At 31.8% G+C, this 20,750-nt stretch overlaps 2 protein-coding genes across 2 annotated transcripts; both read right to left on the bottom strand.

Moving 5' to 3' along the window:
• Window positions 1-343: 343 nt before the first annotated feature.
• On the bottom strand, window positions 344-9,473 carry LOC100805196 (glycosyl hydrolase 5 family protein). Its single transcript, XM_003552754.5, has 7 exons — window positions 9,054-9,473; window positions 7,731-7,978; window positions 7,142-7,662; window positions 6,686-7,071; window positions 1,477-1,659; window positions 662-811; window positions 344-617 (listed from the first exon to the last, which is right to left on the bottom strand). The coding sequence occupies exons 1-7, from the start codon at window positions 9,471-9,473 to the stop codon at window positions 459-461; spliced, it is 2,067 nt and encodes a 688-aa protein (XP_003552802.2). The 3' UTR covers window positions 344-458.
• Window positions 9,474-13,875: 4,402 nt separating this feature from the next.
• Window positions 13,876-18,377, bottom strand: LOC100798816 (E3 ubiquitin-protein ligase RGLG5). Its single transcript, XM_003551923.5, has 13 exons — window positions 18,096-18,377; window positions 17,564-17,857; window positions 16,473-16,557; window positions 16,246-16,386; window positions 16,033-16,146; window positions 15,857-15,954; window positions 15,429-15,508; window positions 15,257-15,362; window positions 15,039-15,166; window positions 14,734-14,917; window positions 14,507-14,563; window positions 14,265-14,399; window positions 13,876-14,187 (listed from the first exon to the last, which is right to left on the bottom strand). The coding sequence occupies exons 1-12, from the start codon at window positions 18,105-18,107 to the stop codon at window positions 14,319-14,321; spliced, it is 1,380 nt and encodes a 459-aa protein (XP_003551971.1). The 5' UTR covers window positions 18,108-18,377; the 3' UTR covers window positions 13,876-14,187; window positions 14,265-14,318.
• Window positions 18,378-20,750: the final 2,373 nt, after the last annotated feature.

The raw sequence follows: 20,750 nt of genomic DNA on the forward strand, positions 1-20,750 counted from the left end.
TTTATTACACACTTCAGAGATTTTTAATTGTGAAATTCGCCTTCTCTCTCAAGTCTTGCCTAAAAAAAGAATAAAAAGAGATCAAGACTCACTTTTTTAACTTCAAGTTTCATTGCTTATCGAAGTAACGCGTAGTTATATATACCTGGATATGATATTGTTTTTTTTTTATACGTAGCAAACACAATAGTAACATTAACAGGAAAAATGTGAAATTACTATTTTGTCTCAGTCATTAGTATATAGCATTGATACAACTCCAAAAATTGAAGTACTCAGCTAATACCATAAAAAAGAAATAGAGACAAAATCGATTCAAATAAAAATCAAATTGACACTCAATTGGTTTTTAGAATTTTCAAAACGAGTATTGGCCGATTTAAATGACTGCACTCAAACTAAGAGACAAACTTGGTGGTAACACACACTGCTCAATTCACCTATTTTATGTGTCCCATTCATGGCTGGTACACCACTAACTTCTTCATGGGACGCTTGCACACTAGACAAATTATAGTTCCTTGACTTAACCTTTCATTTTCTCTAGAGGAAACAAAGCATGAGTGATTGCAACTCCCTTCAACAAATGTAGGTCTAGGAAGTTTCTTAGAGCACCAAAGAATCCCAAATTGGTTATATTTTCTCTCCACTCAGAACATTTCCTTACGAACTCCATCACCTGCATCCCTTGAAGCCTAAAAATATCAGTTGAACTTGAACCCCCACATCCAATCACAGTCCATTCTTCTTCTCTAGCATCCATGTCCAGCAAAGCTGACAACTCAGCTAGTACATGATCAGAACTTGGTGTCTTCCCTAGTCTGAGTTTAGACCTTCTCATACTCTCCAATCGAAGCCAAAAGTATTGCACATTTGTGAAGGAAAGTGGATCACTGAAACTTTTTTCACCACTTCGTGCCATTATTTGCTTAACATTTTCACCTGATTGACTATTACCAACATATATTGTTTCCAGCTGCATACCTGCTCGTTTGACCTCAGTAATCTTATCATTGAATTGTTGGATCCAAACCAAGTTTTCACTCCCATAAAGGCATATATTTTTTCCTTGTTCGACCTGGCACATAGTACAATGTAAAATCCAGCAATGTTACGTGAAATTAAACTGCTAAAATCTGCATGAAAATATGATATGAATCAGACTCCAACCCAGTAAGCAAGGAAAGGATTGATGCCATCCAGCAAAAGTTGCATTGTCAAATTCTGGTCTTGCCATAGCTCTTCCACTTTTGAAGCCGAGAAGGGGTATGCTTGGGGACCCCAAATCTTGATCATATCAAGAGCATTGTAATTTGTAACCTTCCCTTTTGAATCTAGAGCTACCATGATGGGCTCATCCTTGTAGTTCCATTGTTCCCTTGTGTACTTCACCACTGCTGAGCTAAGTAACCTTGGTTTCTGAACAGCATTCCAAGCCAAAGAATCTGACAAAAAATTAAAACTACTTTCTTCAGCTTCAGTCCATGTATCAGAAAATGGAAGGGGGATCCACACAATCTTATAACTCTCCCTCAACCTCTCATTCAGAGGATGATCACATGTTTGCTGGACCAGCAAGAATATATCTATCGGGTTGAGTAGCTGCGGTTTTGAGATCAACAACAGAACTGTCTTATTTTTCAGTTCAGAAACACCAATCTGTAGACGACAGAGGATTAAGATTAGAAGATTGCTTAGGCTAGAAAGATATATTAGCAAGTCATATCCTTGAAATATTTTAACAAATCTAAAATTATAACAAGCATCATACTTCTGGAAAACAAGAAAAAGTTTATGACTTTTTAAATAATCACATGACCTAACTTTTAATCTGGATCATTTATTTATAGTTGTATGGTCTACATTTACTGTTCTTATATTCTTATTGATATGTGCAAGGCTCTCAACTTGAATAATATGTTTGTCTAAAAGTACCTAAACACTTTTAGATTCATGTTCCTCTTATATTCTTTTATTTGTTTCTAATCTACCAATTTTGTGAGATTTGTTCTTCAAATATATGTGTGTATGAATTTGTTAATATATACCTGCTTTTTTTAGAAATATTATAGCAAATTATAACCTTTATTTTCTCAAAACACACCGAAAGGTATAATTTGCTAAAATAGTCCTTCTAAAAGTAAGCTATTGCAGTTAGGAAATATATATTTGTGTGTATTGCACACACATACCTATTGATCTATCTCTTCCAAAAAAAAAGGCAAAATATTTCTCAGCAGAATCAAAGAGCATAATGCCTTTACTTCTGTTGAGAAATCCTTCAATGGCAAGTAATTCTTGGAATGAAAAAATAAAGTGAGAATCTTTGTGATTATCAATGTGCTCCTCACGAGCAAGATCCAGCAGCCTGTCATACAAGTTTCTCTCTGAAACATTGTTATGCAAGGAACTGATGTTAGTGCACAAATCAGAATTGGTTAATATACCTATCATTATAAGCAATATTAAGAAGGAGAAAAGTAACCTAGTTCTTTGTGACAGATCCGTCTGTCTTCTGGGATTACAGCATATGCCACCTAATCTATAAGCCAAACTTGAAAGCTCCCAAGCAGCAATTATTGTTGAATCTGAATACCTGAAATGTGTGAATACATCGAAAGAGCATCCCTTGTCAATAATTTTGAGCAATAATTTTGAGACTATCAATAATTTTGAGTCACTATGTTAAATAATTTTAAAAGTTTAATTAATATTTTGATCCTAATACCTGCGGCAACTGTTTGTTTTAATCTCTCTGTACCTGAAAGTTCTATGATTTAGTTCTTATACCCGCAATTTTTAAATTTTTTAATGCTTTTGTTCTTATGTCTCTATTTTGTATCGGTTTTACACTGCCAAAAAATTAACAACAAGGACTAAAACAATTACTATTTGTAAAGGGACTAAAATGGACGGTTTTTGGGATAGGGACTAAAACTAAAGTTAGTGCAGGTAAAGGGACCAAAAGATTAATTAAACCTTAGAAGAATTATGCATGCATGTTTGACATTATCTGAGCCTCAAGGGAAGAAACATGCACTTGGTCATGTTTTTTGGCTGTGAAATCCATGACTTGAGAAAAACATGCTAAACAGCTTCTGGTGATCCAGTATGCAGCTTCGTATATTTGGACTTTGTGACACATTTCCCGGCTCTACATGTTGAAGGGGAAGATACTCAAACTTAATGATACACATAGCCAAATCCATCATGGTCTTAACCAACAAGCTCAATGCCTTGATTTGTAGCTTCGGTGGCTTTAAGTTGTAGGGCAGCTGCTTAATACTTGAAATTAAAGCTGCCAAAGTATTACCACGATATAGCTGCTTAAGTTGCCAGAATTCACCTTATCTTACTGCAAAAGCAGCAAGCACTAATACTACTTTTGCATCCCGACTATACTTCCCTATCAAATCAAACACATTTATGATCCTTGAGTTAATATCACCTTCACCAGAGCATTTGCAGAGTAGGTGCCAATAAAATAGATATGTTAATTATACGTATAGGTGCACATGTGCATACACCAACATTTCAAAACAAGGAATATGAAGTACCTTTCATATTTTTGTGAAGATGAATCCTACTGGTTCACTATTACCAATCGTTTCAACTTCACTTATATCATTCTTCTGAAAGGAAGCAGAATATAAATTAAAAGCCCCCTGAAACAAGCCAATAGAAATCATGATCTGAAAACTTCAATGTCAATGCAGGCAATATATTTTCTGTGCTGCAGTCAGTTTAATGAATTCCTAGTTACTATATTTAAAATATAGTATTATGAGACTGCATGAATATATATCATCCTAAACATGGGAAATTCATGGGACTGCATGAGTTTATAGTTACAGCATGCACGGGTTTATCAAGGGAGTAAAAAATTTATTATTGTGGAAGCATGTAACAAAATATGTTGCCAACAGCATGAAGCATTGTCTCAGAATCCAGCCTGCAACCATCTGGATCGTGTGTAAGGAGGAGCTTCTTTATAAGAATATCATGTTGCATGTTTGGAATTGAGAAAGGAAGTGAAATGTTTTCTAAGGGAACTCGAGGCTAAAACTATAGTGAAATGCACCACATTAGCATTCCATGCTATAAAAATTACGAGGGTCTGTTCTATGAGTGGATAATCCTGTTTCTATATATATATATATATATATATAGAAAGATGAAGCTAGTAGTTTGGTTCATAAATGTGGACCATCAATCTGTCTCTATTCTGCGATTGAAGCATACTTAAGCTAATTTATATAATCTAAAAAAGGAAAATGCCTCGTTACTTTTTCTTTTTTCTCTTTCTCTTTCTCTTTTCTGATTTAATTCCTTGGATTTGTGAAGTAATAAGTGTTACTAATATAAAGTGAAAAAGGACGGAACAAACCAGACATTTGGCATTTCATATGACCGCAGGTCACAGTTAAGAGTTTCTTCAACGTGAATGTTAGATTATAAAATCCGGATTATTATGTCAACAACGAAGCAGCGTTATCAAAAGGCAATATTCTACGTAAACAAAAAAAAAAGGCAATATTCTACCACCTTTTTTTTATGTGATCTTCTGAAAGTAATTAAATCAGTCAAGTGTTACTATTATTGTTTTTTCAATTGGGGGTGGGGGGAGTAAGTATAATGAATAGCGGGAATATTTCAAGAATTCTATATAAATTTTATATTTTCCAACTTGTTTAATATGTGGCTGAGGGATTTGGATAATTGGATATTTTATCTCTTAAAAAAATTATTTTGATAACTCATATCTCGCAATTGGGTTAATTTTACCTTTTTGAGTATTTTTATTTTTATTTTGATAGATCATTTTATTTTATTTTTATTGATTTAAGATGGGCTGTCTCTTAAATTCATTTACATATAAAAATTATGAAACTCAATTAATAATGTCGAACTAAAAGAGTGCTAAACAATGTAAAAATCACATAAAAAACAAATAACTGAAAAATTTAATATTTTTTTGTTGTTCGACTTTGAGTGACTCACTTTTCATATTCTTTTTCGTTATGTCCTTTCTTGGTTTACAAATTAATTGAATTCCATAATTTTTATGTAACGAATCTTTTTTTTTAGGTGAAAATTATGTAATGAATTTAATAAAATAAGTTTCTCAGCTTAAATTAATAAAATAAAAAAGAGTTCAAATTGTGCTCTATTTTTTTTTAAAAAAATGACAAATATTTTAAAAGGTAATATTCCCCTAAATTTTAGTCATAAAAGATTAAAATAAATCTTTCTAAAGATATAGAACCAAAAAAAATTAGGTAAAAGAAAAGACACTAAAAATATATTTTAGCAAAAGAAAAATATAAGAAACTAAGAGATCCTATTCCATGGTTGAATAAGTGATATTTTTTGTACGGATTAAATAAGAAGAATAATACCATTAACACCCCCACCAACACCAGCAAATATATATATATATATATATATATATATATATATATATATATATATATATATATATTATTTAATTTCACACAAAAAAGCTATTATTTAATTTTGTTGGAATTTTGAATTTATAAGTATGCAGTAGTATTTAATATATTAAGTTTTTTTCTTCTTCTCAGAAACGCCCCTTCATATTATTACAGAATCCCCTAAATGTGGGTTCGACGCCAGGCAAGGGTTTCAAAAACTTCTATTTATATTACGGGGGATTATTATTTTCTTATAGGTTATGCTTTTCTCTTGTCATAAGCCAAGTAAAAGTGCTTTTTCTTCTTTTTTTGAAAGATTGATTCTGAAGTTCCCACAACAAAAACACAAACTTTACTCGTTCCAGAAAAGGCATTGGTGCAGATCGGGGGATTATTATCAATATATGATTAGAGACAAATCTACAATATAATAATGACATTGTTGAGGGCAATATTGAATCATGTAGGTTTACTTTGTCTATCTGTTTTTTCCTTTGTTGTTGACTAAGTCATTGAAGATTATTGTTAGTGAAATTAGTGGTTTGTTTTGTTGCAGTTATTATTAGTCCTATCCTTTGGGCAGTTTATGTAGAGGTGGGGTTAGTACCAAAAAGTCGTTAATATTAGATGTAGTTTTCTGTAATTTTCCGTTTCACATCCAGCTTTAATTCGTAATAGATTGAAGAGATCTAAAAGGAATTTGTTGCTTTCCAAACATATCTTTCTAACTTTATATATAAACACTGATTTATCATGAATATACAGAATATATATTTTTTGAATGGTTGATTCATTGTCAAAAATAATTCAAAATCAATAGTTCATTACTTAAAGAATTTTTCCGTTCTAATATTCTGTTTGATAGTAATCAATATTTATTAAATTTGTTTTTATTTAGTGTTATTGGATCAAATAATAAAGACATTATTAAAAGAAAAAAAGATGATTTTTCTGAAAAGAGATGATTGTTGCTATCTCCTACGATGACGAACATTATTTAACTGAATAACTATAAAAAAAAATAGATATAAAAAGATCACTTTAATTAAAGTGAAGCATACCATACATATAAGTACTCAGCATAGTACCAATACAATTCTTTCCTGTGTTTTTCGATTCTTATATATTTCAACAAGGGCTACTTAATTATTATGTTCCTCAAAGGTTTCCAGAAAATTTTCTTTCCCTGATCAGCCTCAACATGTAGTCCAATCCATATATGTTCAGGTTGACTTTCTGGTGCTGTCAACAAGTTTGAACCATTGGCTTGCAGGGTCACACGTCTTATCACCACTCAGGCATTTGCATGCATTGGTAACAATGTTGTTGTTGGAGTCCACATCCAGACACACATCAGAAGCGTTGTTGATTTTACTTGAGAGGTGCAACTTGGAATCAGAGACTATTTCCCATACTGAGCATTCATTTCCAAGTTTTGCTTCCTTCCCTTCTCCCTCTGCTTGTAAACAGGTGCTATTTCTACCCTTTACTGATAGCACCTTCTGGGCTGTGTATTCCCATCCCTCAGAATTAGAACAGGGTCCCAACTTCAATGGCTCTAACTTCCCCGAGATGCAAAGACCTGTCAATGGGTGAAAAATCACTTTGTGTGCTTCAACTTCCGATAACCCTGGCCCTGCAAGAGGAATTAATACAGTTACATTAATGAAAATGATACCTATAATATGTATTTTTCATGTGCATACCTCGATAAGGAAGTTGAATAGCTGAGATCCTTTGCAACAAGAAGGTTGTTGTAGGGAGGGTGGTGTTCTGAGTGAGAATACCATAAACCTCGATTAATCCAACAGTTCCTTCTCTAAGGTAATAACTCCCAGCGAGTGTCCAATAGGCCCAATCAAAGTCAAGCTGGGCTGCAAGGGGCAATAAGCAGTTGAAGTAGCTGTTGTCGTTCTGGTTTGTGCCTCTCAAGTCCCACCCAAACTCACTCAAAACCAATGGGTATCCTTGCTCCAACAAGTACCCTGCACTTCTCATCACTCTCCCTGTCACTTTCCCGCACACTTGGTTTGGATTCTCTGTTGTCCATGAGTCACCGTCACTGAAGCTATACCAGTGCAACTCGAATACTAGTTTTCTACTGAAGCTCAGTTTCACTTGCTGCTTTCTGAGGAATGATAGGTCTAGGTCATAATTTAGGCCAGACATAATGACTAGAACATCTGGATTTGCTCCATGCACGGCCTCTGCTCCTTTTGGCATGTACCTACATAATATATAATACTATAATTCATAATGATTAACAACGTTATTATTTGGATAATATATACTCACTTGAACCAATCATTGGCATTTTGTCTGGGACCTCGGAGCTCATTTCTCAAGCTCATGGCTACGACATTAGTGACTCCTTTGAAAAGGGTGGCCATTTTGGTAAGGCCCTTAATCCAGAGGTCAGGATCGAAATACTGGTCCCCGAAGAAGCCATTTCCGTCGTCGTTACTGCAGCACCACTGCGGCTTTGATACGTGGTTGTCCAAAATCACCATTAAACCCTTGTCTCCCAGCCCTTTCACCACGTCCTGATCCAGGACGTACACAAAAAATGTAATATATAAAACCCAATCATACATAATTCTTATTTTTCTCTATCTGTTTTTTCATTATAAATCTTATAATAGTTGTATTTTTTCACTCTCTCTAAATATCTTATAATATAATGAGTGTCCATGAAATATTATATATATATATATATATATACAACCCTGCATGTGGTTGCTGGGCATATGGGACTTAGGATAGTGGCAATTGCTAATTCTAATTACTTATACACACGTACTCTCAGTAAATACACGACTTGTAATATTGGGTGGTTGAAGAATTGATAGGCACTGTACTAAAAAAATTATTATATTGACGTAAATTATCTGTACGTGATAAGTTTGAAATAAAAAATTTATTATATCATTAAAACTTGAAAACAAAGTGAATTTTTTTACATATAGAAAAATGTGAATTTTTTTCAACATTAAAACATCAATCATTCTATAATAGAGGGAGTGTATTTAATTAAATTACTCTTTAACTTTTTATTTATATTCTGTCCTATTTTACTTAATACCAATATAAATTGATAATAATATAAACAAGAGAAAATAATGAATAGTTGTTATGTTCATGGATAAATTTGAAAATAAATTATATTTTTTAAAGATCAATTTGATATTAATTTATAAAATTTAAGAGTAAATATGTCATTAAATTGTCTGTATGATTAATTTATCACATTTTTTACATATTCATAAACTAATTTTAAATTTTTTATCTTTTATAAATAATTTATTAACATCTCACATTTTAAAGAACGAATATCCTTACATTTAACAATTTCATGTTTTAAGTTAATCAAATACGAACAACAATAAATTCGGTAAGACTAAGTAAATGATGCAAAGATTAAAGAGGAGTAGTGTTACAACACACTCTCTATTTATTACACTGTATTTAAAATTTATTGGAAACACAAAATGATAAGATGTTGACTCATTAAATAAGGAGTAAGACTCATAAGATTACATGAGTTTCAAAAAATTTGAACCAATAATAGACATCGTATTTAATAAAGCTTGTTAGAGAGTGTGAGAGTGGCATATATACCTGGTAAGCTTTGATGAGGGGAAGATCAATGAGAGAGGGGTTGTTGACTTGGAGAGCAGAGATGGCTTGAGGCAAGCCAAGATTGTTGAAAGATTGTCTGACAGTAAGAGTAGCAAGAGAGTCATTGGTGATCAAGTAAATAGGCCATGTGAGTCTAACACAGTTGAAGCCCATGGATTTGATTTCCTTGGCTATCCCATCCAAAGGTCTCTCACCTAAGCCCTCGGCCACCATGTATTCCAAATGGGACACCCAATTCACACATGCTAGCTTCACCCTTGTCGCATTCCCATCAACTATCCACCGATTTTGAGTGTATAGTGGAAAAGCTTTCACTACCTTAGTTTGGAGTGTGACACACAAGAGGAGCACTATTGTTATTGTTGTCACTAGAGGGCTCAATGGAAACGACCAACCCATATTGTGATCTTGTTTTAGTGGCTAGCAACAATGAAAACTTTGAGCATGCACTAATGATGAAGTCACAAGCAAAGCAAGTATTTCTACTTATAAGGTGATGAACACACCAAACCATGATTAGGATATGTTAAAGCATGAAGGAATTTCTATTTATGAATATATGGAAATATCTATATTGTATTAAATGTTAAAATTATATTAGGATTTTATTATTTTAAAATATTCTTCGAATTAGCGTTTGTATTTGTTGTAGAAAAAACTTTTTAAACTATAAAATCCGATTTTGTTAAAGAAAATTAAGGCTTTTACTATTATCCGATACCCCTTCTTTTTCAAAAAAATATATGTGATATCCAACTATTTTTTTTAGGTTCAATTACCCATTTAATTTCTACCATCTTCAAACTTATCTCTTTTAATTCATATAGTTAATAACTGAATTTTTTAGTCTTTGAAATTTAATAAGTTAATTTTTTTAGTCTTTGAAATTTAATAAGTTAATTTTTTTAGTCTCTGAAATTTAAATTTAAATTTTCAAAAGATTTCCTGTCATTAAATTTTTTTTAATTCAAAGTAAAAAAAAAAAAACTTAACAACAGGATTATTTTGGAAATTAAAATACAAATTACTAAAAAAATTTACTAGGACTATAAGTTTGAAAATTAAATGAGTAATTAAACTTTTTTATATAAACCAAATTTTCTTTAAGAAAAGGCTTTTAATATACACGATATCCCTTCTTTTTCAAAAAAGAAAAAGTGATGTCCAACTAATATTTTTTTATATATAAGTACGCTGTTTTGGAATTGTCGTAAAACTAGTATAGTTTTTCCATTGTTGTAGTTCAATAAAAAAAAAAGGCAATTTTCTACAAATGATAAAAATTATTATTTCCTTCAAAAAAATATTCTTTAATTAAATTATTTTGTTTGTCTTAATATCATTTTTTTCGCATTTAAAGTAAAACATTAAATATTATATAAGAGCATTTTCAATAATAAGTAGTGATATAAAAATAATAAATTAGTTCAAAATGAATAATTAATTTTTCTAAAAAAATATTATCAACCATGTTGTATGAAGATATCTTATTTATTTTATTTTTAGTCTAGTTCTCATCTATTTTTTTAAAGCAAACAATTCAACATTTTATTTCTATTTCTCTTTTCTCCAATTATCTTGTAGAGTACAAATTTAACACAGACAAAATAACAATATTTTAATTCAGAGAGTCAGAGTCACTTAATTTTTTCACAAATAATTAATTTTTATTAATAATAACTAGTTTGATCAATTTCTATAAAACAATTGACTTTCTACTCACATAAATCTATACGAGCTTTTACATTTTTATCTCACAACACAATCTATATTTCAGTTGAATTAATAACTAAAACTTACGCTAAAATTAATTAACTAAAATTTATGTTTTAAATAATATTTTCATTTATAAACGATATCAATAAAATTAATTAAAAGATAATATAAAAGTTGGTGTTACAAGTCAGCCCATAAAAAAAAGGTTAATTATGGTGTGGACAAGTTTCTCATATGATCTAATCTAGATCACTTTTAAACACCATTAAATTCATCTCACCCACACACAATTTCGATTTCGATGCACCCTTTATCTATTATGTTTTCCAACAAGTTTGCCAATGCTTACACTGCCAAGAACCTTCTCGGTTCTTTGACTGATTCGCTCCCCCTTATTGTAACACACTTCATTTAAAAAATAATAATCCGTGCGTATTACAAGATTATAAAATCTTAAAATTATAAAAATATGAAAATAATTCATAGTAAAAATATTATCCTTAAAATATAGACATTTAAACTAAATAAATATTAAAAATATAATGAAATTGACCGCATTTAGCATCTTATTCTAAAGTACTAATCAAGCTAAAATAAATATAACTAAGAAAACTATCTTTAAATCTCTTCAAACTCAGCCATTTCTTTCTGGTGCTCTGAAAACAGCACTTGAGATGATATTCTCATTGAATAAAATAACTAACAAGAGATCGCAAACAGTGTTGTTCTCAATCAGCACAATAATCCAAAAAATCAATCATAATATCCGCAATGAATTTAAAATAAGAATATATATGTATATATTTACACACCAATAAAAATCGTATTACAACAATTACAATTTATGAAATTTTGAATAGATAAAAATATTTAAATAAACGATAACACCTCAATGCATCTAAATAAACATATCAAACACAACTTAGTGATTCCTAGAATCACAAAACTTAATTCATTGGTTCGAGAAACCAATATAGATCTCAAATTCTTCAATGAATTTATGAACTCATATTTCATGTAATGACGTCTTACTGCCTCTTCCATCATAGATCTTTCTCATCCCAAATGGATGTATCTAATATAAATTTCATGTTCATCCTACATAAAGGTATCTCATATATATTGATAGTCAAATAAATATATAAATGAATATGCATTCAATCATCCAAATGCAAGACACAAATAACACTGGAAAACATTCACAAATTAAATTAATAAATTTACGCCATTATATGTCATTTGAATATTCCATACATTCTTTAACTACTAGCATTTGAAATTCACGTAATTTAATTCACGAATATAATATAATATATTATATAGCAAGTGCATATAGGCATATATTATATACATCATCACATGGATTTATGAAAGGAAGAACTGTAGTGGACATAAATTTAGTGTAGAAGAAGAAACAACAAGGCAGGTCCCACATGCTATGGATATTTTGCTAGCTGAGCTTCATATGGCTTGCATATATATCGTCCCAAAGCACCTGGTTTACTAGAAGGTAGCTTGATAGAACTTGAAAACACTGCTGAGCCGTTTGTTCTTGTGCAGCTTCCTAGCCTGGTGTTATAGAGATTGTGGTATGGTTGTGTTGCTAAGCAAGCAATGTATTTTGTATATTTGTATCATCTTTGAAGTCAATTTGAAGGGGAAAATAAATCTTTTTCTACATAATTCGTTTATTGGTCCTTTTAATATCATATTTTGCCTAAATAACAGGTCTGAGCCCAATTTTTCTTTATGAGAAAAGCAACATGGTTATGATTTAACTGCTACAATGTTAACATTAGCTATCCAACTTTTCTGACGCAAAAATTACATTTTCATATAGAATGATTAGTTACTGCGGCCAGAAAGGATAATTTTGCAATGTTGGAAATAGTTACATAAAAAGATCTTTTTTAATTCTTACTTGTCCTTATTCTACACTGCCTCGAATATTTTGACTCAAATTTTATAACATTAATCATGGCTAGAGGGTAATTATTTATTCTGTTAGATGATCACACACATGTTCTTCAAATATAATTTTATAGATGATCACACACATGGCTTGCAAGGTTCTTGAATACACTCCCAGCAAATCAATACACAGCTGTTTCGCTTAATGCATTATTGCAAGTAAGTAATGTAGAATGTTGAGGTGCTTTTTATATATAGATCTTCTAAGGTTAACAAATTCTACTTTTGTCAGATGGCTGGATTTGCTCTCTATAAAAGATATAAATCTCAATTCTTAAAGATGCTGAACGTCGTCTCTGAAAACTTTTTAGTTGATCTGAAATCACGGAATATACCAGAATTGACGAGGACGGTTACGGAGATACAGACTTACATAGAAGATAAGAAGTTCCTTCAAGAGCCAGAAAGATGGAGACAGCAGCCTAATTACGCACCAAACGGACGTTTTAATAATTATTGAAAGTTGAATAATTTTATTGCTTATATTTTTGTGTAGAAAAGGCTTTACAGTTTACACAAACTAGTTAGTTGAGGCAGCTTTCATTTTACTCCAAGGAGTATTGGAAAATATTATTTACAGTTTATTTAGACTTATTTTGAGATGTTATACACATACAACATTTATATACCAGCATTTTTTGTATCTATTTCTTTTTGTACTATCATTTATTACATTTCAAACTTTTCTGTCTCTCTTGGTTGTACAATTTGTTGTATAACTTGTACAAATATAATTTTTCTTTCAATAATAACTTATGTCAAACCTTACAACTTACATGAAAATAGTTTATCTTCATTTTTTCTTCAATTATAGAAATAACTTGCATGGAAGTATTGTATACTATAGAACTTATTTAATAAGCACTTATTCAAGCTATTTATCCAAAATAGGCCTTAAAGGGAAAGGGCAGAGCACGAGCACTAAAGAATTTATACAGAACATCGATTAGGCCGTGCTCAAACTAAGATATAACTCTGTCACGGTAGGGTAAGTAAACACATGTTCATCCGCAATTTAAGTTATCTTTGATATTCTAACACATTTATAATTTATTATGCAGTGCATGTAATATTGACCATTAATTTTCGCAGTTGCTGACTTTATTTCCCAGTCTTCCACATGAAAAGATCAAATATATGGATTCATGCTTTGTAGAAAGACAATCTAGATTCGATCAAAATGATAAATGCTCTTTAGAACAATACAAATAATTTTAATGCAAGCAGTTCATTTAAAAACATGACGCCTTCCGAGACACATGAACTACATATATACAACGGGGAAGGCCAATTCTTTCTGTAAAGAGCTCTTCCTAAGTGTAACTGGGAATACAAGTTTCGCCTCGAAATTGCAAATGCAGTTTTTATGGACAAGAAACCATCTGTGAAAAGAGCCAGACCAACTCTGCACATCCTTTTGCAGCCCCTGCGTATGAATCACGTTAATTTATGACTTACAGCATCAATAGAACATTTAGAGGTTATGAAACTTTTATGACTAACCTTATTCTGGAAATGACGAAATTTTCATTGACAGGACTTCTGCATCAAAGCTAACTAGTAAAGCCTTATTCTAGTATGGATTGTGCTCCGGCAAATGGGACAGAATTGGAGGTCCTCTCCACACTCGCAACAAGTCTGCCACGAGAGAAAATGCATGGGAAGGAAATAACTTAATATATGTTTGGCCCTTTGTAGACATGAGACAACGTTAAATATAACAATCAAGATTAATAATTGGTTACCTGATGCCCACAACCAAAGGCCATATCCTTTGCATTGGTAAGACAAATGGGGCAAACCTGCAGCCAACCAAGTCATATATATGTATTATGTAAACCACTATTCAAGTGATAAAGAAATGAATCAAATGATCATGACTCATTATGATGCCATTAAGGGTGGAAAGCGAAACTATGTCTTAGTTTAATAAGAAAGGCATTTATTACATTAGAAAGCATGGTCTTAATACCTTATTATCATATAAAGAACTTGATGATGTCTCTGTGTGAACACTGCTATCATAGCTAGTATGTGTAGGTGTCCTCTGCTGAAAACTGTTAGACCTTGTAGATTTTGTGCTGATGCTGGAAGAGGTTCTACTATAAAGAGGTGGGGGTAGAGCAACCCTATCTGGTGAATGCCCCCTCCGTGAACTACGTATATCAATGAAGACATGAGATTTTCAAATTCAGTTATTGGTTATTACACCAGAAAAACCCTACATAACAGGTTATAAATACCATGTTTTCATGTAATGAAATATTAAGTTATTACCCCAATATGCCAAGCTCTAGGGTTGCCTTGTATTGAGAAGGTATCTCCATCAAAGCTGAAAGGGCAAAATCTGTCTCTTTTCTGGTTGAATCTACATTCCTTGTCATTATTTCAGTAAAATTCACAAACTACATCCAGCCAAATAAAAATATCACATTCAGTATAACAGGAAGATTTAAATATGGCAAGTAAAAACGGCTAGGTGAATTATACCAAACCTGAAAATTGTCAAATGCCCGAGAAGGGATGTTATCATCAAATTCCCTCATCATTTCCCATGGTCCATCTCCAACTCCCACCAAAACTATTGACAGTGGATACTCACTGCAATTTTAAAGGAATATAAGAATGCAGAATTGTACTCCATTAGAGAGAAAACTAATAAACTACCTGGCTTTTACTATTGCATCTATTGTGTTCTGCTCTTGCGGACTTAAGTTGCCATTTTGTGTATCAACGCTTCTAGTCACCTGTGACAACAAGCTGAGTATCAGTTTTTGAAGCCCTAGCACAGGGAAAAAAACAATGAATATCTACACCAAACTGATATAATTTATCCAGGTATTGATAGAATTGTGCAGATGTAGTTTTCTTCTGCAATTGGTGACATGTAACATGTGATATTATGAGCTGGTGAGCTACAGTAGATAAATGCATTTCTAAGGAAAACCTAATAAAACTATGCTTGAATGTTACAACTACAGCTTTGCAATTTCTTCATTTATGATATGAAACCGAAGATGACTGATACAGATAAAAAGTGCTTAAAAGTTAAAAGTATTCAGCTCAACAGCATGAAATATGAATTAAAGAATTACCTGTCCATCTGCAATTATTAGCAAGACATGATATTGGCCACCACTTTGCTCAACAATAGTCATAGCCATTTCAATAATAGGGGCAAACGAAGTGGGTCCTGTCACATGAATGCGGTAAGTTTTAATGAGCCTAATTAAAAAACTTCTACTAAGATAATAATAGGTCAATGCAACACCTGCGAGTTTTAGGGAAGGAATAATTTGTCTGTATCGTGTCAGAACTTCCTCAAACCCATTGCAGAACCTCTCTTCTGAATAGAAACTAAATACATCTTGATCGTGTGTAGATGCTGAAAGAAAATGGGCAAGGAGAAACACAAATCATGGTTGCAATCTGGAAACTAGAACAACTTTATTGGAAAGGCAGTTAGTTTTATATCTGACATTACCATCTCCAAATCCAAAACAAGGAATCAAGTTATCTTCATCGAAAGCAGATAAAGTTTTCCCGATAATAGAAATTGCTTGTTCATAAGGGTTTTGACCACTTCTAATGTCATGTAAACTTTTTCGATTGAATGACCTCTTCCCTGATTTTCAAAGTAACACATATATTTAGCATTATAACTCATTACAAAAGATTCGAGCATCAAATATTGTGAGTAAGAGATAACACCTGTCCACTCATTGCTCTTGGTGAAATCAATGCCAACAATGAGATTAGAAGATTCCAGCCCAGCATTTGCAAGTGCAGCTGTAACCTGCGTTCATTACTTCATTATTGGACAAAAATATTGTGTATTTTCTCTCTGGAGATGTAAACATGTTAATTGTTAGTTGACACAGTTAATAAATTATTATTATAAACTAAAACAGTAGTAATTCTGACATATCTACAATTCTGTGTAAGGTTACTTGTACAATCAGTAGTAAATATTAATGAACCTCACTGCATATTTGTAATTTTTTTAAGCAAAAGGGTGCGCAGACATCCCAACAACCTTGTCACCCCTACCCCTACCTAATGTCTGCCGCACCACTGCACATTGGTATTAGTTCACTCACAGTATAGTTATTTTTTTCTCTTTCACACCCCCCTCTCCTTTTAATGTAAAATGTACACTGACAGTTTTCTTTGACAGCTAAAGCATAGATGCACAATGAGGAAGCAAGAAAAAGATGGGGCTGTTATCTAATTCATGACCCATACAGCATCCTATCTTTCAGCTGAACTTGTTTGTGTAACTTCTATGGCTTGAATCTAAAGCCCATGTAGATTAATTTTCTGAACTAAATGATTTACTCGTTGCAGAAAGAAATGATATGATTCAAATGCCCTTCTTATCTTGGAAAAATACAACAAAAAGAGGTATTTCTCGATTTATCATTACACTAAGTCCTGATTGTTTTAATTATTTATTAAAACTAATTAAGAGCTTAAATATTTCATTTCTCATAGTAGAAGAGGCAGAAAAGTGAACTCTGATTTCGGGCAGAACAATTCAAAACATCTCCTATTAGCCAATTTAGATGGACTAAATTGGTTCCCCTCCTTTTATCTTAGATTCTATTTTTCCTTTGAACTCTTTATTTAAACTGCTTTCACATTAGCATAGAAGGGAGAATAGGTTTCTGGGTCAATGTTGTAACCCCCAACAAAACAAGACTCAATGATAATGACAACAAGCAAAATCAAAGGAGATCAAATAGTTGCTGATAATATATATGAAAATCAAAAAGCACTATTACATGCAATGATCAAATCACCTCATCCAAAGAACGGTAATTATCAGCTATCCTGGAATACTTCTTATCCAACTTCCTTTTTGGCTGTCCATAGTCATAAAATGGAGCTGATGCACGCGGGTGCTGAGGTGTTTGATAAGAAGGGTATGGTGATTGTGGATGGTATCCACCATAGTTATTATCCCGTGAAGATGAAGAAGCACCAAAATCATACCTCCTACCACTCCCTTTTGAGCTCTTCCCTCCCATAACAATCTCCTTCAGAACAAAGACCAAGATGCACACAATAGCAACCAAAATTGTCCAAGTCTCTAGCTGAAACTCCAAAACACATACAGCATGTTTATATAACTTGGTGAAGTGAAGGAATCAAACTATAATAACCAAAAGGGACAAAAGCTCACAACTTTGACTAGCCACACCAATAATTTTTCTGGGAAACTGAAAAATACTCGAGGGGTATGCAAAATTCAACCCAAAACTGGTGAACGAAATTTCGATGTCACAAACACCGACAGCAGACCAAGAAAGACAGTGAGACTTATTCATATACCTCTAGATGCATTGTTTCAACAAGAATTGCAAATGAATTATGACAGGGAGAAGAAGAGTGCTGTTAGAAGGAATCGAGCAAGGTCAAGTCAACTGTGTTCACCCCTTTCTTCCACTTCAAACTAGTTCTTTAAAATTAGTCTCTGTTAATAATTATTAAAAAATCAATCGTCTTACCCTACAAGAAGTATATAAATAGAAGTATAAAAGGAAAGAGAAAATAATAATACATGATAAATGATGTAATTAAAAGATGGAGTATGGACTAAATATAAAAATGTAAAGAAAAATATGTTTTATACATAATGATGCCTACATTTTTCTATATGTTAAGATGGTTCTTGTAAGGCATCTTAAGTTTATATGGGAAGTTTGACATGTACATGTCACGTTGACAGGTAACTAATTATTGTGATTTTCATACTTCTCAATCATTTCACAAAGTTGACACAAATCTTTTTTATTTATTTATGTAAATAAAAATGGGTCTTTGTTAAGGTATTAGTTAAAATATTAAATGAATTTTTTTATTAGAATTTATAAAATTACATTATTAATAATTTTTTTATAATTTTCATAATAAATATCTTTTAATTTTTTTAAAACCGATGACGACGTAAACAAAATCTTTTATTTATTCTATTAAAAAAATGCACATTAGAATATATTTATTTTTTCCCGTGGATCCTTCCTTGTAAATACATGTGCAATAGTATTGTAAACATCCCACTGCTGACAAGTATATCACGCCCACAATCCGAAACATCCTGGAATAAGAGCATGTTTGACAATTTTTTTTGGAGCAGGAGAGATAGAGACACTAATCTTAAGGTGTTATTTTAACGAGGGTGGAGATGAATTGCATAAGCAAGTGCCTAGACTCAGTGGAAAATGAATCAATGATTCACATATCTATACTATCCTCTTGTTTCTTTCTCTTTTGTCATCTTCCAACAAGTTAGGTTTTGAGTTTGGTAAAGATTTGTTTAGATTTAGTAGTGGTTTAGCAAATTCCAGAGAACAATATTAAAAGAAAAGCATTGAATTTGCTTGTAAGCATAAAAAAAATTCCGCCCTGAGGATAACATCAATAAGGAGTCTATTTGGCTTCATAAGTTATTAATTCAATTGAATCATAGTAAATTACTTTGTAAAAGTTTTAACAGAGATAGTGCATACCTGTAAAAAAATGCGAAAGTATTCTGACTCCCAAGGGATGATATATTTAGTGAGCTAATAAGCCATAAAAGTTAATAACTTGCCTATGATGACGAATTAAGAGTTTTGGTGTTTTTAGGTCAAGAAACATTTTGAGTTGATAACAATATTAAGATGAGAGACTTATCTCTTCCTAAAACCATGTGGTAGTTAGGAGTTTGTTAGTAGTCAATAGTTTTAAAAGCAACTTGCTTAGTTTGTTTGTTTGTTCAGATCTGCATCTACTATTTGAGTTTTGAGTAGTGTGAGTTGACAAGATAATTAGGAAATTGAGAAAATGAGTTAATCTTTGTTTCATGAGGAACCATAATAGATTAGTGACTTATGTTTTAATTATGTCAACTCATGTTTTTACTTCATAACTCTAGTCCTTATAAATGACACTTTTACTGAGGAACTTTGCCTCAAAGTATGACATTTGATCCATCTTTAAGAAATGGGATCTTTATACTTTATAGCTTTTGTCAAGGAAGCTACAGGATACGGTAGCTTTCGAATTTAGTAACCATCAAGTTGAAAGTTGCAGCCATGAGCCATTGTCCGGATGTAAGGAATAAGAGGACGAATCTGCCCCCATTAAACCAATTTGATTTGGTCTAAAATTAATTTTGATAAGCTCAAATTTTAAAAGTTAGATATCATATATTTTGAGTATAAGTTTGGATTACATTTCGAGTGATTCTTTTTTGGTACATTTATTGCGAGTGATTCTAACTTGCTTTACTTTTCTATATTATTTAAAAAGAGTGTATAGTTTTTAAATAATTATATATTAATAATAAAAAGTTGACTTAAATAGATACTATTTTATATAATATGATATTATTTATTTTGAAATATATATTGTAAAACATATTTTAATTATACTTTTTACATATTTAATTTTATGATTTTTTTATCCGTAAAAATTGAAAATAAATACAAAAAAATTTACAACAACTATATCAAATTTATTACATTTCAAAAGTATATAATTAATCTGAAAACTTATTCCATAATATGTACTTTGGAATAGATTTTTGTATTACTTGTATACTTTCGAAATACATGTTGCGGACACCACCCATCATCAACCTCTTCTAAACACTCCATTGCAAACTCAACTTCCTTTCAATCGGATTTTTCTCATCAACAAGCCCTTTCAAACCTTCACCAAAGCCCAACAAGCCCTATCCAAACGAGGTGGTCTAAACGAAGCTCCGTAAGGCTCCTCCTTTCACTTGGGCCTGCTTTTCCCAAGCAGCTTTAAACATTAAAATGCTAAATTGTCAATGTCAACTACCAAATGCTTTAAAAAAAATACTATTTCATTTTTTTAAAAGCACTAACAACCTAGAGGAAAATAAATGAACATATTTTTTTAATGAAACCTAGCAATAGTTTACATGGCTGGGAAAAAAGAACATGAGACAAAAGGGAGAGGGTACTTGTCATTCAT

The sequence above is a fragment of the Glycine max genome, chromosome 18, assembly GCF_000004515.6.
Source record: "Glycine max cultivar Williams 82 chromosome 18, Glycine_max_v4.0, whole genome shotgun sequence".
In the NCBI taxonomy this organism is placed as follows: domain Eukaryota; kingdom Viridiplantae; phylum Streptophyta; class Magnoliopsida; order Fabales; family Fabaceae; genus Glycine; species Glycine max.